Consider the following 20,193-nt stretch of genomic DNA (forward strand, 5'->3'; position numbering starts at 1 on the left):
GTTTATCTGTCGACAAGCTTTCGTATTCCCTCATTAAAGAATGTTTTAGGCTGAGCTGTGAGCCACAAATGCGCCACTGTCTTCACTTCATCAGAAGTGAAACTTCGTCCTTGCAGGGCTGCTTTCAGTGGATGAAACAGGTGAAAGTCTGATGCAACAAGATCTGGACTATGGGGAGGATGCTTTAATACCTCAAGATGAAGATTTTGCAGAGTGTTGACAGTGTGGGCAGATGTGTGTCGACGTGCGTTGTCATGCAAGATCACAGCGCCCTTGGATAGCAGTCCTGTGCGTTTAATCCCTGGACATGGAGGGGTGTCTGGCTGCTTCTTGATAGCTAACCCTTCTCTATCCATCCATACACTATTCTTCACGACAAAGCTCTTTCTCCACACTGGGCAGAAAGTCTTCGATAAATGACGGCGCCAGGTGCACTCCCAAACCAAAAAACAAATCAGTAAATGCTTCTCTTCCTTCAAGCACATCACAAGCGAGGCATCCGTTTTTGTTTGCACCGCGTTACAAATGAACGGATGTAACACGTTCATGCCTGCGCAGCAGGGACTGGGGAGACAGCAGCCTTGAATGGAAAGTGCTGATAAGGCTATGGGGTCAAGAGAAGATTTAATATAACCGGAGTGTGGATAATCTTTGACTCACCCTCGTGTAACAGGAGTCTTTATGTTTCAGGGGTTGGGGGTGTGTTGCTAGGGTCTGTTTACCCCTAGAGAAATGTGTTAGGTCCCCTGCACTAAGAAATTTATTTTGTCATTTCTGGAGATAACTGAAAGCAATAATGTCTGGAGACTAGGTCACTTTATAATTGCTGGGGAGAATATCCCACAGAGATGACCCATGGACGATGGTCCAAAGAAGTGGTGAGATTTAAGCCATATGATTTTCAAAATTACAGTGATGGTCACACCACGAGGCCCTGACCCGTGTGATGGGGGGAGAAGGACGGGTGACGGTGGGCTCCATGGGGACCACGTGGACAGGTCCCTCTGGTGGCCTCTGTCTTTCCCCTTCTGATGCCCCAGAGCCCAAGTCAGAACGGGGTGTGGACTTCAGGAGAGTTGAGGCCAGAAGGCTGGGGACATTTATGGCCTTTGCAGGAATCATGGAGAAAAGAAGAAGCAGGGACTGTCCGTGGAAAAACAGCAGTGTCCGTGGTGAAATTAGACGTTACTGAGTATGCAGGGATTCACTGTCCGCACGTTCCGTCCTGGAGCTCCACTTGGAATCCAGGTGCACAAATCAAGGATGCAGATGAAACTATACCTAGTATACCTGATGGTTGTCTAAAATACACTAAGAAGTCAATCTCAAAAATAAGAAATATGTATTTACTTAGTTTTATTTATTGGCTGTGCTGGATCTTTGTTGCTGCGCGGGCTTTCTGTAGTTGCAGAGAGTAGGCACTACTTTTCATTGCAGTGTGAGGGCTTCTTCTTGCACCGGCTCCTCTTGTTGCAGCGCACGGGCTGTAGGCACGTGGGCTTCTGTGGAGATAACATCCACACAAACAAACCTGAATGTGTGTGGCTCGGCAGGATTAAGAAAATTCACACAAGAGTGTAGCAAAGCATGGGGTCTGGGGACCCAAGACCAAGTCAGTCAAGAGCCCCGAGCTCTGATTCCCATGCATATTTATTGAGAAAGATCTGAAGAATTTTTGCAGAGACTAAATTATAAAACAAAATAGTGAAAAACACAAGGTATAAGATTTTATAAGAGCCAAAACAGAACGCCTTGTGTATGTTATGGCTACTAGGGAGGACAGCTAAGCTGTAACCCGGCACCGGCACCACCGGGCGACGTGACTGCCTTATCTCCGTCGGTTTTCCTTTGAGATTGGTTCTGCTTTCAGAGCATATTTACAGTCATGTAGCCGTCATGTGCCCTCCACAGATTGTTCCAAGTTATTGTCCTCTGCATCCTTTCTGGTTCCAAACAGGCTTCCGCAGTTGTGGAGCCTGGGCTCAGTAATTGTGGCACACAGGCTTAGTTGCTCTGCAGTATGTAGGATCTTCCTGGTCCAGAATCGGACCCGTGTCCCCTGCATCGACAGGAAGATTCTTAACCACTGTGCCACCAGGGAAGCCGCCCAAAATATAAATATTGAAAAATGGTGCACAACCTTGACAAACTCCTCACTTCAAAGACACAAAGGTTGCAAATAAAGCTATGGGAGGACATGTGTCACAGGGAAATGCATGGGAAAACAACAAGGGCAGACCCCTGCAGGCTCACTAGAGTGGCCAAAATCAGGACACTGAGGACCTCCAACCCTGGGAGGAGGTGGAGCAGCAGGGGGTCTGTTCACTGTTGGTGGGGATGCAAAACGGGTGCACCTGGGGAGACACCTTGGTGGCTTCATACAAAAGTAAATATACTCTTATGTTTCAGCAATAGTGCACTTGTGTATGTACCTGAAAGACAATAAAATGTAGCTCTAGACCAAAAGGTACATATGATGTTTACTTAGATTTATTCCTATTTGCCGAAATTTGGAAACACCAAGATGTCCTTTCACAGCTGAATGACTTTATAAACTGTGTATGTCCCAACAGTGCACACTGAAATGTCACACAGGTTCAGAATGAAGCATCCAAGGGTGAGATGGAAATGCGAAGTGGAGATGCCAGAAAAGCAAAACTGGCAAGATGAGGTCAGGAATGGGAACGTGGCCGTGAGCACGAGGTTCCTAAGAGGCTGTGCCGAGTGAGGCTGAAGGGAAGACAGCTTGGGATTGTCAGGAGGGAAATCTCCTCCTCTGCCCCTCTTGGATTCTCGGGGCTGAACTGATAATAAAAGTGACAAAGACAGATTAACAAGAGAAAAGAAATAAATTTTGACCGTGGGCATGGACGTGTCATAGAAGCAGATCTAGCAGTGCCCAAAGCAGACAGCTTTTATATTTTTAGACAAAGATCCCATATTTGTGAGGAATTGACAGGAGGAAGAAATGCATGCTTTGGGCACTAAATGAGGGAAGGACGTAAGTAGAGGTGGGGGTGGGGCAGGGCACTAAACAAGGAGCAAGGTTTGTTCCCAGAGGCTTCCAGGCCCAAATTCCTCACATCTGGTGATGAGAGTGTCCTTCTGTAACAGAAAGAGGGTCCAGCTGTTGGATGCTCGAAACCCAAGAAAGAGGCAAAGTTGGTGGAAAGGAAAGCTTGCTTTATTTTGGATGCCTGCAGCTGGGAGGGGGACGGGCTTCTGTCCATAGGACACCCCCCCTCCTGCTTATAAACCGTGGGCAAGGGCTTTAAAGACTGAAGGAGGGGCTACGTGCAGACACAGCACAGTCAGCTCTGACAGTCATCCTGAAATTGGTCCTGCTCTGGTCTGACCAGCGTCACCTTGATTGTTGTAAGGACAGTTACCCTTCAGTTCCAGGGTTGGTGTGTCCCCATTTCCTTGAGGACAGTTCTTGGAATTGTGGCAGCTTGTGTCACGGCTACAGTCTGGTCATCACATAGTTAACTTCTTCCTCCTGGTGGGAGTTGGAGTGGCTATAAGACAGCTCATAGGATGTGGACAAGAATATTATCTGTAGCCCTGGAGAAGGAAGGAAAGGTCCTTGATTTCCTCAATGACTAAACCATTATTATTTAGTCTTGTTGGACAGTTTTCCTTTCATTCTGCATTTTCTCACTTCTCTGATTATACTTATTCTTTGGCTAAGGTTTTTCCACAGAAAAAAGGCAGGCAGAGGACAGTTTCACTTCCACCTCTAGAGGCAGGGAGAACACCTTTCATTTGAGAGGTTATTTCTTGCTCCAGGGAGGCAGGGAGGAAGGTCAGAGTGTCCCTCTGCCTTGGCTCTTTCTTAAGTCACTTTAATTAAGAGCAAAGGGTCCTCCATGGAAGAACATTTGGGATGCCCTACTCTGGGCCCCAGGACTCAGTGTCTGTTTTATTATTTTGTTCCTAAACATGCACACCAAGCAGGTGATGTAGGTGTCAGTTTACTTGCATGTTGCAGAAGTGAAGCTAGACCGCAGCCTGGACTTGGTCGGGAGGTGCTGGGGAGCGCACATCAGGGCACAGGGAGCCCTCCTGTCCAGGCCGGGGCTTCTCCACACTGGACCTGGCCGCCCCTGCAGGGGTTCCTGCACAGAGGGGGCTGCCTGGTGAGGCTGCAGGAGTCATTCTGGAGTGAGAATAGGTGTGATTTTCCTGCATTCTGGTGCTCACCTAAGAGGCTGTGGTGAAGAAAGGAGCACAGATTTGTTTCCTGCATTTTCTGCAAAGGCATGTTTTTATCCACCTGACTATAATCTTTCCCTACCATCCACCTATGTGTCTATGTGTAATTTCTCCCTCCCACTCCACCCCCTTCCCACCCTGTCCCAGGACATGTGTGTGTGCTGTGTCTGAATCAGGCAGGCACTGGTTTTAGTGCTGAGTTGTATCCAATGTGTGAATGCTCCTCCTTTACTTTTGTGCTCACCTTTGATGGTGTCTGCATGTTCCCTGTGACTGGCTACATATGTATAGATGCTACACAGGGAACCCTCACCCTCCCATCCCCTTTTCCCCCATGAACGTCCTGTCTCCAATAAGGGGTGTGAACTGAGAACACCTCGGATGGTCACAACAAAGACACAGACTCAGGAAAAGGAAGCTCAGCCATAGGATGTAGATGCCTCACCTGTCCCCACACCTACCCCACACCAGCAGGGGTCTTCTATAAAAGAGGGCAAGAAATCAAGGCAAGACATGCATCTCCCTCCTGCTTTATGAAAACTCTAGGGAATCTCCAAGTAAACGAAGGACACAAAAGCAAGGACATCAGAGGAAAATCCACCTCACACTCTGGCTTGTCTTTTCATCTTCTTTACAGTGAGTTTGAAAGAGACACCGTTTGAAATTTTAGCTCCAATATCTCAATTTTTCTTTCATGGCTTATGCTTTTCTATCATCTCACTAGTTTCTGACCTTTCATTTTTCTTTTCAAACTATTTTGACCAGAATTTTCTTTCAACAATATGTAGATCTCTGCCATCACTGCTGTGATCCATTCGTGAACCTCACGGTGTCTGGCACTTGGTGGAGGATATGGAAACAGGAAGAGGGGTTCTAAGTGCTTGGAGCTCATGGTCTAGGACAGACTTAGTAACGATGTGGAGAGTAGGGAGCAGAGGGCAATGTTGAGATGGGTTTGGGTTTCACGGTAAATCAAGGGAGAAGCGGGGGTGGGCAGGGGTCAGGTGTCTGTACACTGGGTTCTCATTAATCGTGTGGATTCTCGGTGTGGAAACTGACATGTTAGAACATGGCCCCAGGAACTGCTTTCAGAGCCCTGCCCAGAAGCTGCCGCAGCAGTGCTGGGAAGGGAATGTGTCCCTTTGCTGATCATCCTGCCTGATTCGTGTGGGAATCTGAGAGCTGCATCCCTCAGGTGCACTGCTTCTCCATCCAGGAGATGCAGACATGGATACAGATGAGGGCAGTCCCTGATCAGCAGTGTCCACCCCAGTGGATGACCAGTGGGAGGTTACAGTGCATCAGGGAGAACAAGACCCCTTGGGGCAGCAGTCCATGGGAGATTCTCATAACCATGTGGAGGTCGTGTGTGCCTTTCGAAGGGCAGAAGTCATGAGCTGAGCTCAGGGAGTGACTGGACTGTGCTGGTCTTTCTCAGATCATAAGTACCCTCAGAATACACCTTTTGTCAGTATTAAAATAAATATATGGGAACTTAAAAGAAATGTCTCTATTCATAGGTGGTACCTCATTTCCAAACACACAATGTTACCACTTCATTTGCTGTCTACAGTAAAAAATACAAAAATAGATCTGGGAAGACAAAACCTGAAATGTCCGTGGGGTCAGCTGAGAGCCTGTAAAGAAAATCACTGATCCAAATAGGAAGCCTCTTCCTTAAACCGCTGTGTATTTGCTCCCGGGGCAAGAATTTGTGCTGTTTGGTCCTGAGTGCCGCCTGCGGGTCCTGGAAATCCCCTGAAGCCCAGCACCTCTGTGTCCCTGCAGGCAGGTTTTGTTGGGGCCCACATTGACTCCCCCTCAGTGTGAATCTTGCTCAGTAATACTTGGCCTTGTACTTGGTGGTCACATTGTTTAGATACAGGGAGACATGGTCCTTGCACTTGTCTCTGGAGATGGAGATGCTACTCATGAGAGATGGGCTGTAGTAAGAGCTGCCACCAGCTTTTACACATCCCCTCCATTCCAGCCTCTTCCCTGGAGGCTGGTGGATTCAGCCCCAATCATATACACCAGCGATGGAGAAGCATTCACACTCAACGTTTCCCAGCTAGCCACCTCCCTTCTCATGTGGTCCTCACTTCACAGACATTCCTGGAAGATTCTTGATTATAAGAGAGAGTGTGGCCACCACAACTCTGCAAGACATGAGATGACGTTAATTTGAACTTTGTGCTCCTGACAGGAGGTGATATACCTATTGGTGAAGATCTAGTAGTTTCTGCACAGTTTCTGACACAGATGTCCACCTCAGTGACCTGGGGAGCAAATTACATGAGAACAAACATTAGTACCAGAGAGGTTAAGACCTTTACTGACCTAAACCAAAGGGATTGCTGGTTATTTCTTTATATGAATGGGTTTATTGGAAATCAACAAAGACGTGCAGTTTGGGTCTGCAGCCATGGTGAGCCACATGCAAATTCCCAGCAATAACGTAGAGGCAAACGCGTTTATAAAAGGGAAAAGGAAGCTTTGAGGGTGACAGCAAACCCAGAGTCCATGGGTGTCATTGGCTGAGCTGTGATAGTCTCTCATGGGCTGAGTTCTTGCCGGGAAAAAAGAGGCAGCATCCTTCTTCTCTTGGTGTAAGTTATCATTGTCGGATAGGAGAGCTCCCCCTTCCGGCCTCCTAACGGGATGTAATTGAGGTTTTTTTCCTTTTAGTTTCACATTTCCCCCTTTTGATCCAGATTACTCTCTGAAAGCATCACTGATCAATAGTCAGGTTTTCCAGCTTCAGGGGCTTTTTGTTTCTCAGTGCCACTAAGGGCCTTTCCTGGTTGTACTGTCCCAGGTCAAAAAAATTGCACATATTAGAAACCTTTTGGTGAAGTTCCAGTCTTTTCTGGCACAATGTATGTTGGTTATATTGGTATGGTGAGAAAAATTACAACTAACAGCATTGTAGACATACGGCCAGTAAAAGTTTTGATAAATGCTTTGTATGTTTTACATCTATCAGTTATCTATGGGTAAACTATCATTGCACAGGACATGCTGAGATACTTATTATCTATAGAAGTACAGGTGGGAAGATGAAAACATTGAAACAATCAAGTCAGCTTTGTCCCAGCCTGGGGACTCAGGTTGAGCACAGAGAGACCTGGGCTCCAGGTTCCACAATCCATGCAGACCATGCAGACTCCCTCCCCAGTCCCAGGCCTCTGCCAAGCTCCCGTCTTCAAACCCTGCCAAATGTCCTCTGGGGTGCACCACAACTCCCATGATATACTGACACTAATTTCCAAATATACAACATTGTACCTGCTATTCAAGTGAAAGGCATTGTGTGAAACAGGAGTGGGGTGGACTCTTCAGAATATCAGGAATTGCAGATTCTTGTGACAAAGAAGAATCTTTGAGGGAAGATTGGTTGTTGAATACAAGAGCTATTCAGGCTATTAAATTTTATAAATAGTGAAACATATATATATATATAATATACACTTCACATAATAATACAAGCTTTATAGCTTATATTGTCAGTTATTAGACCACTAATATCTTGTGTGGTAACCCATAGTTTAAAACACGCTGTCATGAAGAACTATTTCTGTGTAGCTGGGCCTAAAATAGTTGGAGGAACAGGGACACCCCTGACTCCATGAAAAATGATTCAAGGTCAGAGACAAGAAAGTTCCCTGGAATCATGGATGAGGCTTCCTGGGTCGGCAACGATCCGGTGGAGACTCCACAACTTCACAGAGACAACCCCTCCATGTCCTCCTCTGCACCTGCTCCAGAATAGGGGCCCTGGCTTTCCTGGTGGTCCTCTGCATTTTCTGCTGAGAGTGAGCCCTCCTTGGTGGTCCCACACACACCCGCAGGCCTCCTTGTCCAGCTGCTGGGGCTCTGTGTCTGGAATCCCACTGATTTCCCCATACTCTGTGTGGCTCACGAACACACGGTGGGTCCTCAGATATAACAGAGCCGGGCGTCACAGGGAACTGGTTCTCTGCTGTATCTCTGCAGACAGACACTAATGTTTGCAGGGATACCATATACACTGTGTTATGGCCAGTCCCCAAACGCCCCAGTCACTTCAGTCTTTCCCCTGGGGGGTGAGGGTTGCAGTCCCAGCAGTCAGCACTGTCTGTGATGCAGCATGCAGAGACCAAGCAGGGCGGGAGAGGGTCTCCCATAGTCTTGGGCCCGCCACCTGCACCAGCACCTGGGACAGGACACCTGGGGAAGGAGAAACAATGGACACACACTTCACAGCCATCGCCCCGTAATTCCACCTTTCTCAGAGCCAGGAGATGCTCACAGATGAGAGGTGCCAGCAAGAGGAGGAATGGCCAGAAGGATTTCATGTTGCTTGGGACTAAAATTTTGACTTTCAGAGAACTATGGCATTGAAGACAAGATCCCTGACTCTGACAGGGACAAGGACCTCTTAACCACACTTTAATCAGGCTTCTTGAAATGTTTTTCTCAACTAGTCTTAACTTCTGGTGTTCGGGCCCACCTTTGCCGAGTTTTATGAGGAAACCAGCAAAGTCAGATTAGTGAGAATCCTTACCCTTGAACTCTAATCAGCCTCAATATTTGATCCCATTCAGCAAAGCTGCTGTCTCCCCAGTGATATCTGACTCCCATGGCCTCCCCTTCCTTTAGCAAGAATTCTCCGGAGCCAGAATCCCCTGCACTTGAATTCTCCTCATAGTCGAGTTCCTTCCAGTGCACCTCACCATCTTCTTGGCCATAAGCCTCCATTTTACCACCTGTGTTTGGAATTAAGCCTAGTTTCCAAGGCTGCCTCAAATACCAAAAGTGAGACTGCATTCTTTCTCCAAACATAATGTGTGTATTTGTAACATCAATATCAAGCTTACCACCGTGACTATGTAATTCATGCCCCAAAGAACTTTATCTGTCATAGACATTTTCCACGTCAGTCAGAACACAGCACTTTGGGCTTAGAGACACTAGCCTGTACTTCAGACCTACACATAGGGCCAGTTTAAGAGAGGACATTGTCAACTCATAGCACAAAAATGCAAAAACTATGTCAGTAAATTGATCATAAGAGACTCATTGACGTATTGGGAGTTGAAGCAAGAAGGAGAGGCTTGACTGACCCCCGGAGGGAAGGTGTGTGAGCTGAGTGCTTCAAGTACTGGCCACATTGTAAACATCGATGCGAGACTGTAAATACAACAGCCGCGTCCTTTAGGGCTGCAGATAGATTTCACTGAGTGTGTGAATTTACAAACATGGACTCCCTGAGTGATGAGGGTCACTGCATGTCTTACCATTGCATGGAGCTTCTCAGGACGTTCACCAGGTTGGAGGATTTCAGACTCACCTTGAGAATTATGGTGTTGCTGGAGGTCCTTCCAGAAGTAGAAAAAATATGCTAAATTTCTGAGTAAATCTGATATTTTCTGAAAGCAACATAAACCACAGCAATGAAAGATTAGAATATAGCAGAAGGTGTGTAGTAGAGCTGGTGGTCAGGAAAAGCAGCCCAGGGATTCTAACCAGAAATCCCTTCCCAGCCCCCCTGCACCTGCTCCTGGGCTCAGCCCTGTGCTCGGTGGGTCCTGAGCCCCCCTGGTGGGGATGGGCCCCGTGCAGGGAGGTTTGTGTCTGGGCTCACACGGACTTCCCCTCACTGTGCAGCTTGCACAATAATACACGGCCGTGTCCTCGGGGGTCACAGAGCTCAGCTGCAGGGAGATCTGGTTCTTGGACGTGTCTCTGGAGATGGAGGTGCGGCTCTTGAGGGATGGGCTGTAGTACTTGTCACCATCATAATCTATGCCCCCATCCACTCAAGTCCCTTCCCCGAGGCCTGGAGGTTCCAGCTGAAACCATAATAACTGGTTGTGATGGAGACTCCAGAGACAGCACAGGTGAGGAAGAGGGTCTGCGAGGGCTTCATCAGTCCTGGGCCCGACTCCTGCAGTGTCACGTCAGACAGCACACCTGGGCACAGGGAGAATCCATCGTTGTTAGTCACCTGTCATCACAACCATCCCCACACCCCCATGCCCTGCACCTGAGACCCTCACCTTGGGGAGCTGTCACCAGGCAGAGGAGAAGACCCCACAGCCTCATCTTCTTCAGGATCACAGCTCTGCCTTCCCAGAGACCTCACACCTGTCTGATGAGAGAGCTGTGAGCTGGTACAGCCCAAGCCTGGATTTTACCCTAGTGCTTGAGGGAAAATTTGCATGTGGGGGAGCCCTGCTCTTATAAGGGGATGGATGGAGGTCACGCTCCCTGTGGTCTTTCTGTGCCTGGGTGAAGTCTCTTTCCTGCCAGTCACTCAATATGTGAATCTGGGTTAGGGCAGCAACTGATTTATGAGATACACTGAAATCAGTTTAAAACAGGACAAGACTTCCTAAGCATAAGAATAAATGCTGGACGATTTCAAATCTCATGCGTTTTTCTAATAGATATTAAAGCGGTTAGCATTTGTTCAGATGGTTTCTAAAAACCAGAACATATATATATCCACAAATGTAAAAATTTGATACTTATACTTTCATATTTATTTGATGTGTATATTGGTTTAAAATGCTCACAATATAAAGAACAGTATTTATATATATATTTAATTTAACAACCTATGTCTTTACTATAATCTGAATAACTACATCCCAAGCAGAGGAAGGTGCAGGAAGGGAGGACCCTTGATTACTGATGCTGGAACTTTTATTATTCTGTCTACAATGCGCTGTGCAAAGTCCTCTCTTACGCCAGCTCATGGCATCTTGCAGAGGACCCAATCTAATCACACCAGTAATAATCACACTTTTATGCAAAGAAAACTTTGAAACTAAAGAAGTGACACTGCACCTGTGTCACCCAGCCTCTTTCAGTGTTGAGATGATGATGACAGAGGGTTAACCAATCTGCTGCCTTTGTCTCCTGTTATCTGTGAAGCTGGAGGTTTTTAATGTTAACAGAGTCTAGTGTATCAGTAATTTCTGGAATGGATCATCTTTTGATGTTTTATCTAAAAACTCCTCAAAAACGGCCAACCTCTATTGTTCTCGGCATGGAAAACCCTGACCTGCACACAGAGGCACTAACACTGGCAGAGCCGAGCCAGTTGAGACGGCTGTCCCAAGATAGACCGGGAAGCACAGACACGCCTGACTCCACGCAACAACGTCCCACGTTCAGAGGCCGGGACGCTGCCTGGAATCACGATGGATGGAGCCTGTGGGGGAGGCAGGGGTCTCCTGGCGGGACCCCAGCTTCTGAGAGGAACCCCCCCTGGACATCCCCTGCACCTGCCCTGAAACTGGTCCTCCGGTTGCCTGGTGACAAGCGCGCCGCCTGGTGGCCAGAGCGGCTCCTGCAGGGAGGGGGTGTCTGGATGCTCCCTGACCTCTGCCTGTCCTCCTGGGGCAGGAACGCAGGGCGGTGTCTTGGGTCCTTACGGGGCGGAGCTGCAGGGACCCCTGAATCTGTGATGTGTCTCTGGAGGTGCAGAGGCCTTTTGGAGAGATAGGTTGCACTCTGTGTTTCCCAGAACCAAAGCCCCCAGTCCCTCCAGCCCTGTCCCTGGGGCTGAGGGATCCAGTCCCAGCAGTCAGTACTGTCTGTGATGGAGAATCAGAGACAGTGCAGGGGAGGGAGAGGGTCTTCCATAGTCCTGGGCCCGCCACCTGCACCAGCACCTGGGACAGGACACCTGGGGAAGGAGAAACCATGAGACACCCACTTCACAGCCGTCGCCCCGTAATTCCACCTTCCTCAGAGCCAGGAGATGCTCACAGCTGGAACTCAGAGATGGAACCCAGAGGAGGAATGACCAGAAGGTTTTCATGTTTTTTGGATTAAATATCTGACTTTGAGAGAATTACGTTGGTGAGGATGAGAACCCTGACTCTGAGTAGCACAGGTGCTGTGTCTCCCCTTGAGCCCAGGGTGTGATGAGCAGGTGGGGGCATGTTTCTGTATAAAGATGCTCATGGCTGGTCCCTCTCTGGGGCTCTGCAGGAGGGTGCTGCCTGAGACCCAGGGTGGACACTGCCTCTGCTCACTGAGCACAGGGCCTCTCCTTCCAGAGCAGGAGTGTGTGGACAAGGGAGAGGCAGAGGGTAGGGAAGTGACCGTCAGCACAGCAGGACTCACGTTCCCTCCCAGGGTTTCCTGTGAAAACGTCCTGAGGTCACATGTGATACTGACGCCTAGAGCTGGGCTCCTCTGCCCTCCTGCTCTCATCCCTCCCAGCCTCCTCGGGCCTCCTCCCTGCTCCCTGCACACCTGCTCTGTATCTGCTCTAACTCTGAGGTGCTTGGGGAACAAGGGCTGTGCTCTTCTCTTTAGTCACACAACCATCTTTACACACTTCTTCACAACGTGTTGGCATCTTTATTACAAATGCAGTGAACACAGTTCAATAGTATGCGTTCTACTATTTTGTTGTTATGTATCTTAATTCTTCAGCTCACATCCTATGTCCACAACGCTTTACTTTGCAATCCCCTGATGAATTTTGGATATACTTTAAAACATCCTGTCTTGAAAATTTGAGCTGTGTTTTGTAAGAAACATTGCACGTTAATTTTAATCCATTTTTATGTTGCTCATTTCCAACTTATACTCAAACCAATATAATTCAGACATCAGTTTGTCCAGCAATCATTCCACACCCTATTATGCATTCTGAAGCCTGTTACAGGAGGTACCTGTATGTCTGTCGGGGGATGACCATCAAGTCGCCCCTGCAGGATGGATGATTTTCCTTCCCAACATCTTGCTTACATTTCCTTATACCTGTATCTGCATCTCTATCATGTGTGTGTTAGTTGGCTGGTGTGGACATTACAGGATAACAGACTGGGGGGTAAAAAACAGAAATGTATTTCACTCTGACCAGGAGGGAAGACGTCCAAGATCAAGGTGTCAGGAGGTTGCGGTTCTCCTCAGGACTTTCTCCTTTGCTTGCAGATGGGCCTCTTCTCACTGAGGCCTCAGGTGGTCACGTGTGTGTGTGCGCACGCGTGAGTGCATCCCTGGTTTCCTTGCATGTTCAATATTACTCTTCTTAACTGTGACAAATATCATTGAACATATCTTAGCCAGTGGGCTCCTTGAAATTCTCTGCTCAACTAGGCTTGACCTGTGGGTTTCTGTGTTTGTATTTGCATCTCCAGGTTTTATCAAGAACCTGCTAAGTCAGCAAAATGAGAATCCCAAGCCCTTGAGATATACTCACCCTCAATATTTTTTCAAATCCATGAAACCTCCTCTCATCCACATAACATCTCATCACCCTGGTCTCCTTTTAGCAAGAATCCTTTAGAGTCCATGGAACCAGAATCCCCGTAGCCTTTATTTCTTCTGTTAGTAATTTTCCATCCACTCCACCCCACCCTCGTCTTGGCCACAAGTCTCCACTTGCCCGGCTCTATGTGGAATTAAGCCAAGGTTCCAAGGCTGCCTCCAATATGCAACAGTGAGTTTTGTCTTCATGTTCTGTATGAGATTTTTCTTGGAAACACGAATATCAATCTCACAGCCCAAGGCCATATAACTCATGTCTGAATGCAGCTGACCTGGCACATATATTTTCTCCGAAGTCCACTCATTGCCATTTGTGTGTAGGGACACTAGACTGTTCTTCAGCACTTTGCCTGGGGTTATGTTCAACAATTGCCGAAAACCGCAGAAATGTGAAAACCTGGGCACTAAACTGGGCCAGATATGTGCTCATTTTCATGACAGGAGTTGAAACAAAGAAAGAGAGTATCACCTTCACTGACCTCAGATGGGGACGTGTGTGTGTGTGTGTGTGTGTGTGTGTGTGTGTGTGTGTGTGTGTTGAGTGCTTCAAGGAACCGGCCACACTGTACATGTCCCTGAATGACCAGGAAATGACAGTATGTATTGTGGGTGGTAATAAAAGCTGCAACTGTGGAATCTGTGTGTAATGAGGGGCACTGCACGTGCAGTGCTGGGAGACACTGGCATTAGCGTCTACAGAACTGCATGCCGCAGACGCCAGCTGTTCTGTGCAGGTGACGGAAAGGAGGGTCTGACTCTTCCTTCCAAATGCACAAAACCAAAAAACAAATAAAAATGATTATAATGTTTAATAGTCTCCTGGGCTTTCTCAGGACATTCACCAGCTTCGTGCTTCAGGCTCCCCGGGAAAATAATGGTGAGCCTCAGTGCTGTATTGAGACCCTGTAAGAAGAGATATAATTACATAACATATATAATGTATATTACCAGAAGTATGATTATGTATACAGGTCTCTTTTTCATGCCTCAAATATTTCAAAATAAAGAGTATGTAAGAATTAATGAAGGTAGGAGGCAAATTAGGAGAATATTGTCAAAGAATAAGCCATTGGTGACTTGAAGTAGTGTGGTAGACACATTTCACATTGAAATGCACATTAAATTTATAACTGACCAGTCCTCTGGCACTTTAGAAAAAAAAGAAAAAGAAGAGATATAAAGAGAAAAAAACAATCTTACCTGCTGGGCATTCTGTGTGTGTGTGTGTGTGTGTGTGTATAAAATCAACCTTACTTCAATATAAAAATTAAAATGTATAAAGACATATCTTTGTGAGCAAGACATAAACCAAAAGAATGAGATGTTAGAACAGAGAAGAGGGTCTCTGGTGGAGCTCCTGAGCGGGGAGAGGAAGCCCAGGCTCTGAGAAGCATCCCTCCAAGCCTTCCCCCTGCACCTGCTCCTGGGCTCAACTTTGCACTCCGTGGGTCCTGAGCACCACCTGCTGGGGATGGCCCCCGTGCAGGGAGGTTTTTGTCTGGGCTCACACGGACTTCACATCACTGTGCATCTTGCACAGTAATAGACGGCCGTGTCCTCGGGGGTCACGCTGCTCAGTGACATGGAGACTTGGCTCTTGGAGGTGTCGCTGGTGATGCTGAGCCGGGACTTCAGGGCTGGGTTATAATACGCGCTTCCACTATAACCTGCACCAAGACACTCCAGCCCCTTTCCTGGAGCCTGGTGGACCCAGCCTACAGCATAGCTCGTTACTGAGAGTCCGGAGACCGTGCAGGTGAGGGAGAGGGTCTGCGAGGGCTTCACCAGGCTGGGCCCCGACACCTGCAGCTGCACCTGGGACAGGACACCTGTGGACAGAGAGAAGCACGGTGACTCCTGGGCTCAGAGGCAGCTTCCCTGTGTGTTCCTGTCTGAATCCCCGAGACACTCACCTCTGGGAGCTGACAGCAGAAAGAGGAAGAACCACAGTGGATTCATCTTCTTGCAGATGAGATTCACGCCTCCCAGAAACTCTCCTCAAGCTGGAGGAGAAGCCTGCATTTATGGGAACTGGTGCTTTGTTTTTACCTGGTGGCCTAAGGGGAGATTTGCATATGGGAGGGAGCTTTGTATAAAAAGCAGAAAGTAGTGAAGGGAGGTCCCTGTGTCTGGGGCTCCCCCTGTGAGGGGGGTGCTGACTGTGCCCTCAGAGAACTCAGCCCCACCTGGTCCCCCTCCCCATGCCCGGGGGCCTCTTTGTCCAGGAGTGAAGTGATGCTGAAGGGCTGGTCAGGAAACCAGCTCTTGTCCAACTTCAACTGTAGATTTTGGGAATAGACTTTAATCCCATGGAGGTTTATATCTTCACTTATCAAATACCCACCACACACTCAGGGTCGCACAATTAGACGCAAACTCTTGTTTTTTGCTCCCTGTGTTCAGTAATCTTTACTTCCTTGATATGCAAATATTGGAGATGATACCTCTATGTAATCATTAGTTGGGAAAAATTGAATGTTTAATTCACAACATATTGAGTGTCTCACTTCACATAGGTGAACATTTCTTCACCTGAAACACCTTAAATATTATCACAAGCTGCTCTGGAGGTAGATTTTTAACTAGCAATTAAACATACAGTTAGTCTTGTGGACAAGGTGGTCATTTTTGCTGAGGTGGACATCTTCACAGAACTGCTGACTTGGCCAGTAGCCTGTCTTGTGTTTTTCCTGTGTGCACCTAAGTTTCTGGAAGAACACCGGGAACCTCAGGACACTCCTCTTGTGGGTGGACATTGAGGATCCCCAAGGCTACCAAAGACTAAGAACAAACGCTCCTGGAACCTCCTCAGCCTTCTCATATGCTGGATAGGTGACCTGGTCACGGTGTACAGACTCACTCCTCCTGGAAGTGATTATTTGTTACTCTCTGTGTCACTGACAGTGTCATGGGAGCTCAGCTCACATAGTCCCCACCACCCTGGGTGAGACAACAGGCATGATGCTTGGAAGTCAACCTTCACAGTGAATGTCTTCCAGAGGGTGAGGCCATCATGGTCAGAGGAAATCTCCCACCTCAGGAAGCAGGTTCCCTTCAAACTCCACCTGAGAGCACCTTTCCAGAGTCCTGTGTCCCTGAGTCCTGGGCCAGTGCCTGAGGTCATGTAAGTAAGTAGAGCTGGAGAGCAGAGCACAGCTCCCTCCCATCTCCCTGTGGGCACTGAGGATGCCACCTCAGCATCTGCATCTCAGTCGGCAAGGATGTGAGTTGGGGATCAGATAGTAACAGTGTATCTGAACTGCATAGTGGGTTTGCCAGGGGTGTGGGATGCTGTCATCAGTGTCATCCGTGGTGTCATCTCTCCTGGGACCAGAAAGTCCAAGGTGAGAACCCATCTCTGACTGACACCCTTGGACATGTAACACTGGCTGCACTCCTGCCGGGAGAAGTCACACCTGCGGGTCTGGGGCAGCTCAGCTCTTCCTCGGCCCAGTGATCTCAGCTGTACACTGACTGATGTAGAACCTGCTGTCCACAACAAACCCTTTCCTCCACACGTGTCACAATCAGAGTCCTGAGCACCTTATTGCTGTTATCTTTTCAATGATATCAGCACAGAAAGTCAGTAAATAACCTGCCTGCCCGAGGGTAGATAATAGGAGAGTCAGCTAGAGCAGGAAGAGCAAGAGTCACAGGACAAGCCTGGACCCTCTGGTCTGCACCTGAACAGTGAGCCTTGATGCTGTGGGAGGGGGGGAGGGCAGGGGCTGGCAACCAGCACCTAGAACCAGGTGAGCCCATTATTCCCCAGGAGGAATTGTTGCAGGAATCGATCCCATGAGAAAGCAAGCACCACTCTTGGAGGGCTGGAGAACTCAGGTTTATTGAGCTGGCGGATTCAGGCGAGCTAAGTCTCCAACATTCTGGGCCCCGTTCCAGGTAAATTCTCTCCTTATATAGGTTAAGACTCATGGCTGCAGTTGGCATTAATTGCTTGGCTACTCAGTTTCCATAGATTTCAGGGGATTACAGAGCGCGGGAGTTGCTAGGGGTTACATGCAAAGGGTTTTCAAACAAAGGCGAGGAAGAAGAATTATTTATGTCGTTAAACAATTAAAGCCTTGGAAACGAACAGCAATACATAGTGACCTGAACTTCAGATAAAGGCCATGGAAGAAATCTTTCTGTGCAGCCTGTCCTAAGAGAGATGGGGAAGCACAGACATGCCTGACTCCACGAAACAACGTGCCACGTTCAGAGGCAGGGACGCTCCCTGGAATCACGATGCATGGAGCCTGTGGGGGAGGCAAGGGTCCCGTGGGGCGACCCCAACTTCTGAGAAGAAACCCCCCTGGACATCCCCTGCACCTGCCCGGAAACTGGTCCTCTGGTTCCCTGGTGACCTGCGCGCCCCCTGGTGGCGGGAGCGGCCCCTGCAGGGAGGGGGTGTCTGGATGCACCCTGACCTCTGCCTGTCCTCCTGGGGCAGGAACGCAGGGCTGTGTCTTGGGTCCTCACGGGGCGGAGCTGCAGGGACCGCTGAATCTGTGATGTATCTCTGGAGGTGCAGAGGCCTTTTGGAGAGACAGGTTGCACTCTGTGCTTCCCAGAACCAAAGCCCCCAGCCCCTCCAGCCCTGTCCCTGGGGCTGAGGGATCCAGTCCCAGCAGTCAGCACTGTCTGTGATGGAGGATCAGAGGCCGAGCAGGGGAGGGAGAGGGTCTTCCATAGTCCTGGGCCCGCCACTTGCACCAGCGCCTGGGACAGCACACCTGCGGATGGAGAAACCATGAGACACCCACTTCACAGCCGTCGCCCGGTAATTCCACCTTCCTCAGAGCCAGGAGATGCTCACAGCTGGGAGATGAAGCCAGAGGAGGAATGACCAGAAGGCTTTCATGTGCTTTATGATTAAACCTTTGTCTTTATCTTTTGGATGAGATTTATATTGGAAACATGAATAAAAATCTCACAGCCCATGGCCATATAGTTCATGGCTGAATGAAGCTGACCTGGCACATATTTTCTCCTAGGTCTACTCACGGCCATTTGTGTGTGGGGACACTAGACTGTCAGTGAGCACTGTGGCTGGGGTCACGTTCAACAATTGCCAAGATTAACAGAAATGTGAAAAGCATGGCACTAAGTTGGCCCAAATATCTGCTGATTTTCATGACAGGAGTTGAAGCAAAGAAAGAGAGTATCACCTTGACTGACCTCAGATGGGGTGTGTGTGTGTGTGTGTGTGTGTGTGTGTGTGTGTGTGTGTATTTGTACTGGGTGAGTCAAGGAACTGGCCGCATTGTGAATGTCCATGAATGACGACAAAAGTTCTGTATTTATTTTGGGTGCTGATAGAAGCTACAAGTGGGTGAATTTGCAGATATGAACACTGAACACCGAGGACCCTGGCACGGGCAGTACTGGGGCACCTGGCAGTAGCGTCGACCACACTGCATGCCGCAGAGATCAATGGTCTGTGCATCGTGACTGGGATGAGCAGGGTGTGTCCCTTCCTTCCAGAGGTACAAAAACGAAACTAAGAAAATAATGTTGGAAGATCTCCTGGGCCTTTTCAGGGCATTGAGCCCTTGGAGATTCAGACGTACTGGGGAAATGAGGGTCACCTCCATGTTGGGCTGAGATCCTTTGAGCAGAAGAAAATAAAGGAGAAAAATCAATGTTAAGTGCTGAGCACTGTGTGTGTGTGTAAAAAATCAATGCTATTCAACAAAAAACTTAAGATGAAACTATGTATTCTCACATACACTTTTCTGAGCGAGAGATAAACCACAACAATGAGACATTAGGACAGAGAAGAGGGTCTCTGGTGGAGCTCCTGGGCAGGAAGAGGAAGCCCACGGTCTGACAAGTATCTCTCCAGCCACCCCCTTGAACCGGCTCCTGGGCTCGGCTTTGTACTCAGTGGGTCCTGAGCGGCCCCTGATGGGGATGGGCCCCATGCAGGGAGGTTTGTGTCTGGGCTCACACGGACTTCACATCACTGTGCCTTTCGCACAGTAATAGACGGCCGTGTCCTCGGGGGTCACGCTGCTCAGTGACATGGAGACTTGGCTCTTGGAGTTGTCACTGGTGATGCTGAGCCGGGACTTCAGGGCTGGGTTATAATATGCGCTTCCACTATAACCTGCACCAAGCCACTCCAGCCCCTTTCCTGGAGCCTGGTGGACCCAGGTTACACCATAGCTGGTTATTGAGAATCCGGAGAACGTGCAGGTGAGGGAGAGGGTTTGCGAGGGCTTCACCAGGCTGGGCCCTGACTCCTGCAGCTGCACCTGGGACAGGACACCTGTGGACAGAGAGAAGCACGGTGACTCCTGGGCTCAGAGGCAGCTTCCCCGTGTGTTCCTGTCTGAATCCCCGAGACACTCACCTCTGGGAGCTGACAGCAGAAAGAGGAAGAACCACAGTGGATTCATCTTCTTGCAGATGAGATTCACGCCTCCCAGAAACTCTCCTCAAGCTGGAGGAGAAGCCTGCATTTATGGGAACTGGTGCTTTGTTTTTACCTGGTGCCCTAAGAGGAGATTTGCATATGGGAGGGGTCTTTGTATAAAAATCAAAAATAGTGAAGGGAGATCCCTGTGTCTGGAGTGCCTCTGTGAGGGAGATGCTGACTGTGCCCTCAGAGAATTCAGCCCCACCTGGTCCCCGCCCCCAATGCAATGGAGCCTCTTTGTCCAGAAGTGAAGTGATGCTGAAGGGCTGGTCAGGAAACCA

At 48.7% G+C, this 20,193-nt stretch overlaps 1 pseudogene and 1 gene segment (V, D, J or C); both read right to left on the bottom strand.

Annotated features, from left to right (window-relative positions):
• Window positions 1-3,999: 3,999 nt before the first annotated feature.
• On the bottom strand, window positions 4,000-15,474 carry LOC130852023 (uncharacterized; annotated as a pseudogene).
• Window positions 15,475-19,448: 3,974 nt separating this feature from the next.
• Window positions 19,449-19,916, bottom strand: LOC130852024 (immunoglobulin heavy variable 4-59-like). The segment is given in 2 exon segments: window positions 19,449-19,762; window positions 19,847-19,916. Coding segments are annotated over 2 exon segments (360 nt in total).
• Between the last annotated feature and the right edge of the window lie 277 nt (window positions 19,917-20,193).

The sequence above is a fragment of the Hippopotamus amphibius genome, chromosome 4, assembly GCF_030028045.1.
Source record: "Hippopotamus amphibius kiboko isolate mHipAmp2 chromosome 4, mHipAmp2.hap2, whole genome shotgun sequence".
NCBI classification, from domain to species: domain Eukaryota; kingdom Metazoa; phylum Chordata; class Mammalia; order Artiodactyla; family Hippopotamidae; genus Hippopotamus; species Hippopotamus amphibius.